This window comes from Priapulus caudatus, unplaced genomic scaffold (assembly GCF_000485595.1).
Source record: "Priapulus caudatus unplaced genomic scaffold, Priapulus_caudatus-5.0.1 Scaffold2347, whole genome shotgun sequence".
Classification (NCBI taxonomy): Eukaryota; Metazoa; Priapulida; class Priapulimorpha; order Priapulimorphida; family Priapulidae; genus Priapulus; species Priapulus caudatus.
Genome location: NW_014579408.1, coordinates 1160 through 9550, shown reverse-complemented (window position 1 = coordinate 9550; position 8391 = coordinate 1160). Strand labels below are relative to the sequence as shown.

Sequence of the window (8391 nt, the reverse complement as noted above, 5' to 3'; positions counted from 1 at the left end):
GGTCGATAAAGCGCGATGTCATATTCGACAGTATAGACGGACTCTAAATACGTATTTGCACATTATCTTAGTTGACGTTACACCCTATATTCAACTGTGTAAGGTGTGATGTGATGCTAACTGTAAAATACTGACCAAATAGAGCTTCTTCTTTAGAAACGGAATCTACATCCTAACTTACTCTACACAAAATCTACAGCATATAACAACACGGTGCAACCGTTGGGCTTAAAGGAGCTTATTCTACAATGAAAATGTAACGCTTTGGGATATGAACAGCTTTTAAGTTCACACGAAAGATCAGGCGGCGTATCAACAGCCGAGAGAGCTATGAAAACTGAGCTACGCCATATCCCCATCATAATAGCCATCTCTTAATCAACCACAAGATGTCTTAAAAATACTCTCGTACACCCGGACCTTAATTAATTACGCAGTTGTAAAATATGGTTTGTAGGTGTCGTCAAGCGTTGTTGTCATTTTATTATAATTGGTATGCGATATAAAGTGTCGCAGGGTGTTGCGAGGAGCTCACGGTTCAAGAAGCTGGATGTCAGAGATCTGGTATTGCTTGGTGCGCGTAAAAACATTATGTACACAGTGTTTTCTCGTTAGGGTTTGTATACAAAGCTGTTTAGTCCTGCTGTGGTAGAAATAACAGTCAGCATCCCTGCACAGTGTGGATGCCACTTAAGCACCAGGCCTGAAAGAGATGAGTTTTACGGCAATGATTCTGGGCGTGGGGTGCAGCAGCTGTTGTAATTAATTAGGGGAAGCGACCAGCGTGTGTCCTGGTGTCAGGAGAGCAAACCGGTTACCCAGGTGTCTGGAGATCAGACCGGTTACCCCGAGTGTCAGGATATTTGACCGGTTTTATTATAACAGCAGGTATATAACTACACCACCGAAGTTTACAACATCAGTCTGCTTCGAGAACACGATTCGAACGTTCAGTGACTTCATTGGGTAAGCTGATGATATTTATCTTAATTCCCTTGGATTATTTTCGTGATGTGATATGTTCTTGACGTCACAGTCGTAAAATAGCGCGTGATGTTTATATGATAACGAATCGATTTACAGAATAAACGGTTAAATAATGAACATAAATAAAATGCGCGGCCTTCGATGTAAAGATGTTTGTATTCTCTTTTCTCTTTACTAATTTGTAGGAGAGCCTATATAGACCTTGATTCTACGCGTGTGACGAGGCCGTCTTCGAAGCAAAATACATGATCGCAGCTTGAGCGCCAGACAGGGAAGAAATCTCACGCGTGAGACCAGTGGAAGTTAAAGCACGATGGAATACGTGACAATTCATTCCGGGAAAAAACCATATAAGTGCGATCTGTGTAATGTTGCTTTCTCCTGTCTCAGTGCTGTGAAGAAACACTTGAGAACTCACACGGGAGAAAAACCGTATAAGTGCGATTTATGTGATGCTGCCTTCTCACAATTGAGTCATGTGAAGACACACATAAGAACTCACACGGGAGAGAAACCGTATAAGTGCGATCTGTGTGATGCTGCCTTCTCGCAGTCGGGTGAAGTGAAGACACACATGAGAACTCACACGGGAGAGAAACCGTATAAGTGCGATCTGTGTGATGCTGCCTTCTCGCAGTCGGTTCATGTGAAGACACACATGAGAACTCACACGGGAGAGAAACCGTATAAGTGTGAGCTGTGTGATGCTGCCTTCTCGCGATCGGGTGATGTGAAGACACACGTGAGAACTCACACGGGAGAGAAACCGTATAAGTGCGATCTGTGTGATGCTGCCTTCTCGCGATCGGGTGATGTGAAGACACACGTGAGAACTCACACGGGAGAGAAACCGTATAAGTGCGATCTGTTTGATGCTGCGGCCTTCTCGAGGTCTGATCATATGAAGAACACACGAAGAACTCATATCGGGGAAGAGAACCGGCGTATAAGTTGCGATCTGTGTGAAGGCCGCATTCTCTGTCTGAGTCATGTGAAGACAACACATGAGAACTGCCACACAGAGAGAAACGCATATAAGTGCGATCTAGTGTGATGCTACCTTCTCGCATTCGTGTTCTGTGAAGACACACCATGAGAATTCACACGGAGAGAAACCAATATAAATGCGATTTGTGTGATGGCCCGCATTGTTGCCTGTCTGAGTAGTGTGAAGACAACACATGAGAACTCACGATCGGGGAGAGAAACCGTATAAGTGCGATCTGTGTGATGGCTGCCTTCTCCGTCTGAAGTAGGTGTGAAGACACACATAAGAACTCACACGGAAGAGAAACCATATAGGTGGGCGATCTGTGTGATGCTACCTCTCGCATTCGTGTTCATGTGAAGACAGCACATGAGAACTCACAGCGGGAGAGAAACCATAAATAAGTGGCATTTGTGTGAGCCTGCCTCTCTGTCTGAGTCATGTGAAGACCAACACATTGAGACTCACACGGGAGAGAAACCATATAAGTGCGATCTGTGTGATGCTACCTTCTCTCATTCATGTTCTGTGAAGACACACGTGAGAATTCACACGGGAGAGAAACCAATATAAGTGGCGATTTGTGTGATGGCTGCCTTCTCGCGTCTGAGTTATGTGAAGAGACACATGAGAACGCACGTGGGAGAGACCAAAGTAGAAAAAAGACGAAGGGGAAAATTATTTAAACATTTATTTTAACATGAAAACTTTAAAGTGAAGCTTACCTATGAAGACACTCTAATAACCACACACGACAATGTATAATAATTCTAGAGAATGTCGTGGCAGTAATGTAAAAGAAAAATAAATATGCTTTGAAGCTGTCAGACCTCAACAATGTAAAGAGCAGGCTTGGCTCTGTGAAAACGCAAGTGAAACACAGTAGACATGTGAACTGGAGCAATGTGGAATCCCAGCGAATGCAACGTTACACTTTTTTCGCAGATTGGAAGCTGACTAGGAATTGGCTTGTGAAAGCCGTGAAACCTCTTATATGTTATACAACCTGATGGTGACATGTTTGTATTTTTTAACATTTTGTGTTAGTATTACTTTACCTGACGTGTAACCGTTATACAATCGTGTAAATTTGATACCATTTGTGAAGAATTATATGTTTGAAGACTGATCTAATAAAACGCCTAGTACGTATTACTACTTGTAATTTTCATATCTCTCCCGATAAAGGAAAACTTTTATATGTGTATGTATAAAACACTTACGCGCAGCGCACGCACGGCAAACGCAGCACACGCACGCCAAGCACTACGGAAGAGAACCAACAACAAGAGGATGGTGAATTGGAAGAAGAGGAGAAAAGGAAAACGGATGATGAGAAAATCAAATTCCATACAATACGTGGGATTTCTTTTTTATAAAGCAATTGTATCATCAGAAAGTACACCAGCATCAAAGGTATCGAAAAAGTACTTGGTATGCATGTACTCCCTCTTTTTAATCAAAAAACGCTTTCAAATTTGAAGTCTATGATTTTTGTTTAATTATGTGAACTATTAATAAATAAATAAAAAATATACAAGTAAACTGGGGCATTGCCAATACTAGCGCACACATAAAATTCATAATTCGAACAATATAATGTGGACGTAGCGACATAGCACACGCACTGTAGCAGAATGTTATACACTTTTCATCACATATGCAGTAGCATTTCGATATAAACGCTAGACAAGGTATTATTGAGTTAGGGGTATATCCGAATATGACGCTATAGTGCGAGTGAGAGCGCTACCAGAGGAAGATATGTTGAATATATATATATACACATATTTATATATATATATATATATATATATATATATATATAATTTACATATATTTACATATATTTAATATATATAGAATAATATTTATCTGGGATATAACTTGACATAAAGTAATCGACTTCTATACATGCTGAATCGTGAACGCACGGACCCAGATTGGTCGCTTTTTACTGACAAATTACGATAACAAGCGCGGCTTAATCGCTGTCGCCCGGCACAGCATAACTGACTACAATGACGCCGCCTAAGTGACGCAATATTCGGCTTGCTGGAATGATTAGCAACATCGTTGTGACCAATTGTCGGCTTTCCCCAACGAAATAATTAATTAACTAAGCTACACCGAGTAGATTTTGACAGCGAGAGACGTTCATGATCGCATTACGTAACCCCCTCACTCCGGATCGCCGATGACGACGACCTACCTGGAGGTATTGAGACAGCCCACAGATGTAGCATGATCGTGTAAACACCTCATGCGAATTTTCCACGAAATAGTCGGCTATCGCGACTGCTATATTTACAATTCAGCAATTCACAATTATTTACACTTGATTTCTTGTTTATTATGTGAAATACAAAGTAAACTGCCATTACAACACAGCCACACCATAAACGCATAATCGAAGCAATCATAATGTTGTACGTACGAGCATACACACGCACAGGTACAGATGTTATAGCAGTTTTTTTCTTTCAATCATACATATTCAGATAGATATTTGATTTTAAAATTCTATTAAAGCCGTCGCCACACGCATGCACGGCCTAGCAGTGGGCGGGCCACATAGGTAAGCCATGGCTGCGTGCTAGAATGATTAGCAGAGGGCATTGTTGGTACGCAACGTCGCTTCCCAACGGCAAAATATAATTAATTATCCTAAACTAAGGCTACAGCCGATAGAATTTGAGCAGTAGCGACGTCATAATCGAATTACATAACTCCCTCCCGCCCGGATCGCCGATGAAACGACGAAATACCTGGAGGTATCGAGAGCAGCCACAGATGTACATGATCGTGTCAAGACTTCATGGGCGAATATGCCACTAAATAGACCGCAGCCATCTGGCTATATTTACGAATTTATCATCATACGTTGTTTACAAGCGATTTACAACGTAATCCTGATATACCAAATTTAATGATGTCGCGAAGCAAACACGCCAGCGGCGCACGCTACACGAGGGATGAGCAAACGCACGGGTTTCTTCATGCACGCACGCACGCACACACGGTTTTTTACCGGCATTTCATAGGCAGTAAATGTCTATCAACGTTATGGATTCATACTTCAATCAGTGAATAATCGTCAAAATTTTCTAAAATTATTTAATCTAAAAATCAATCATGTCATGCTAAATTATTCATCATATCAATCTAATATATAATCAATCTAAATCCATGCTAAAATTCGCAAATCAATATAAATCAGGTGAAGCTCTGCGGCGAGTTGGGCGACTACAGAGGCAATGGTCGGGTGTAGACACGGAATATTAAAAATGGAGTTTCCAAGGTGCCCGCGTTTCCTGTCGCCATAGCTAACATGTAGAACACAGGCCAAACGCAGGTAACGAACGCGCAGCACACACAGACGATGCATCACACACACACACACACAACACACCACACCACACACACACACACACACACACAGCACACACACACCACAGGTTCAGGTACGAACGCGGCGCACAAGACACGCTAGGCAACGACATAATATTGGTCAAGTGCGTAAGCTAAATGCAGAAAAAAAACTAACGTCGGAGGAAATGTCACGATAATACGATAAATTATGTACAGTACATACATACCAAATAGATGCAGTTAACTTCAATTAAAAAATTACAAACTGTTTCAGTCTCCTATTTCGCATGCAAACGCGGCGTTATGAAATGTCTCATTTGCCTAGGCCACTTGCTCGCATTGGCCGCCATTGGCAAGGTTCTGGAGAGCTGACGGGCGGTTACCCCCGGGTGTCTGGAATTTGACCGGTTTCATCAACACAGTATACTCTGTTGAATGAAACCGGTCAATATCCAGACACCTATAGGTATATAACAACACCACTGACGTTTTGTAACAATCAATTTGATACGAGAACACATATTCGGGACGTTCAGAGACTTCATTGGGTAAGCCTGATGATATTTATAATAATTCGCGTTTATTTATTTTCGTGAATGAGGCGCTAATATGATTCTAGACTCACAGTCGTAAATGGCGCGTGATGTTATATGATAATGATTCGATTTACAGAATAAAACATTGAATAATGAACATAAATAGAATACGCCGGCCTTGATACAAAGCGATTCGTAAGAGAAACCGTATAAGTGTGAGTCTGAAAGTGATGGGCTGCCTTCTCGGGCATTCAGGTGCTGTGAAGACTAAACATGAAAACGCACACGGGAGAGAAAGCCAATTAAGCGCGTTGCTGTGTGATGCTAACCTTCACACAATCAGGTTGATGTGAAAGACACACATTGAGAACTCACACGAAAGAAAAAAATGCATTAAAATGTAACTTTGAAGTGAGTGAAGCTTACGTCTGAAGACACTCTATATGTAAAATCACACACGACAATGTATAATATTCTAGAGAGATGTCGCGTAGGCAGATATAAGGCAGAAAGTAATATCTCGAACTGTCAGACTCACATGTAATAGGCAGGGCTTGGCTCTGTGAAAACGCGAGCACACAGTAGCACATGTAAACTGGAGGCAGTGTGAATGCCATTAAATGCAACTCAACTGTTATCAGCTTCTTTCTAGATTGGAAGATGAACTAGAATTGCCTGTGAAAGCCCCGTGAAAACCTCTTAACGGTATGCAACCTGAATGGTGACATGTTTGTGTTTTTGATGAGTATTACTGACTATCCAACGTGTGACTGTTTATACAAATCGCTAAAATTTAATAGATTTGGTAAATAATCATGTGTTTTGAACACTAATCCAAATAAAAACGCAAATTGTAATAATTATTTGTCATTTTCATGTCTATATGTAAATTATTAACAAACACAGAGACACGCAACGGTACGCAGCACACATAATTGCTAGCGGAAGAGAACCAACAACAACAAGATGGTGAACTTGGAAGAGAAGGAGGAAAGGAAAAAGAATGATGAATAAAATTAAAAGAGCAGACAATGCGTGGAATTTCTTTTAAATAAAGCAATTGTATCAATCAGAAATGCAGCAACATCAAAAGGTATCGAAAAAGCGCTTTGGTATCATGTAACTCCGATAACATGCATGTAAGTTTGTTAATGCCAATTGTACGTTTCTTTTAATTAAAACGCTTCAAATTTGAAGTTCTTGATATTTTTGTTTATTATGTGAAACAAAAAGTAAACTGGCATTGGCCAACACTATAGCCACACATAAATATTTAATCACGAAGCAATAATAATGTGCACGTACGACATACACACGCACAGGTACAAGATGTTTATATAAACTTTTCATGCATAGCCATATTCAGTACATTTTGATTATACAAATTATACTACCGTCGCCAGCAAGCATCAACGGAGCTACAGGCGCCACCATAGGTGACCATACTCCGTGCTGAATGATTGGCAGACATCGTTGGTGACCAACGTCCGCTTTCAAACGCAAATAATTAATTAAACTAAGGCTACAAACGATAAATTTTAAACGCTATGATGATCGAATTTAGCATAACCCCCTCCCCCGGATCGCCGAATGACGACGAATCGACCTACCTGGATGGTATCGAGACAGCCACAGACGTACATGGCCATGTCATAGACTTTATGCCGAAAATATTCGGCGAAATGGTCGGCTATCCATCTGCTATAGTTTACAATTCCATTCAATCATACGTTCTTTAGCGAAGGGGCGATTACAAACCGAATGATAGCATAATTAATAGGCGTCGCGGAGCTAACACGCCACGGGCGCACGCTATACGAGGGATGAGCAACGCACGGTTTTCTCATGCACAGCACCCCCCACGCACGGTGTTTCTCACGCACGCACGGTACGGGTATTTCTGCACCGCAATTCAATACAGACGCGTGCCTAAAACAACGTAATGGATTCATACTTGAAATCAGGTGGCTAATGGGGGGGGGGGGGGGGGGGGGGCGGGCGGGGGGGGGGGGGGGCGGTCAAAATCTAAAATCAAAATCAATCTATAATTAATCATGTCATCTTATTTCATATATCATCTAATATAAATCAATCTAAAAATCATTCTGAAATCCAAATCAATCTAAATCAGGTGACTATCGGCGAGTCGCGACTACAGAGCAATGGTCGGGTGTAGACACGAACAAAAAAAATTAAATACAAAAAAAAAATATAAGAGAATAAAAATTATAATATAAATTAGATGAGTTTCAGGTGCTGGCGTTCCTGTCGCCAATAGCAACAGTAAGAAGCACGCACACGCAGGTGCGAACGCGTCCACACACCACACACGCGCATGGCACACGCAACACGCAGGTACGAACGCGCAGCGCACGAGCCACACGCTAGCAACGACATAATATCGTCAGTGTCGTAAGCTCAAAGCCCACAAGTCGGAGGAAAGTGTCACGATATAACGATAAATATTATGTACATAATACGTACCAAATACATGCAGTTAATTCAATA

The 8391-nt window shown here is 41.4% G+C and overlaps 1 protein-coding gene across 1 annotated transcript; it reads left to right on the top strand.

Moving 5' to 3' along the window:
- Window positions 1-913: 913 nt before the first annotated feature.
- Window positions 914-7935, top strand: LOC106818571 (putative zinc finger protein 833). Its single transcript, XM_014823269.1, has 2 exons — window positions 914-1468; window positions 7876-7935. Exons 1-2 carry the CDS (start codon window positions 1301-1303, stop codon window positions 7933-7935), a joined length of 228 nt encoding a protein of 75 aa, XP_014678755.1. The 5' UTR covers window positions 914-1300.
- Window positions 7936-8391: the final 456 nt, after the last annotated feature.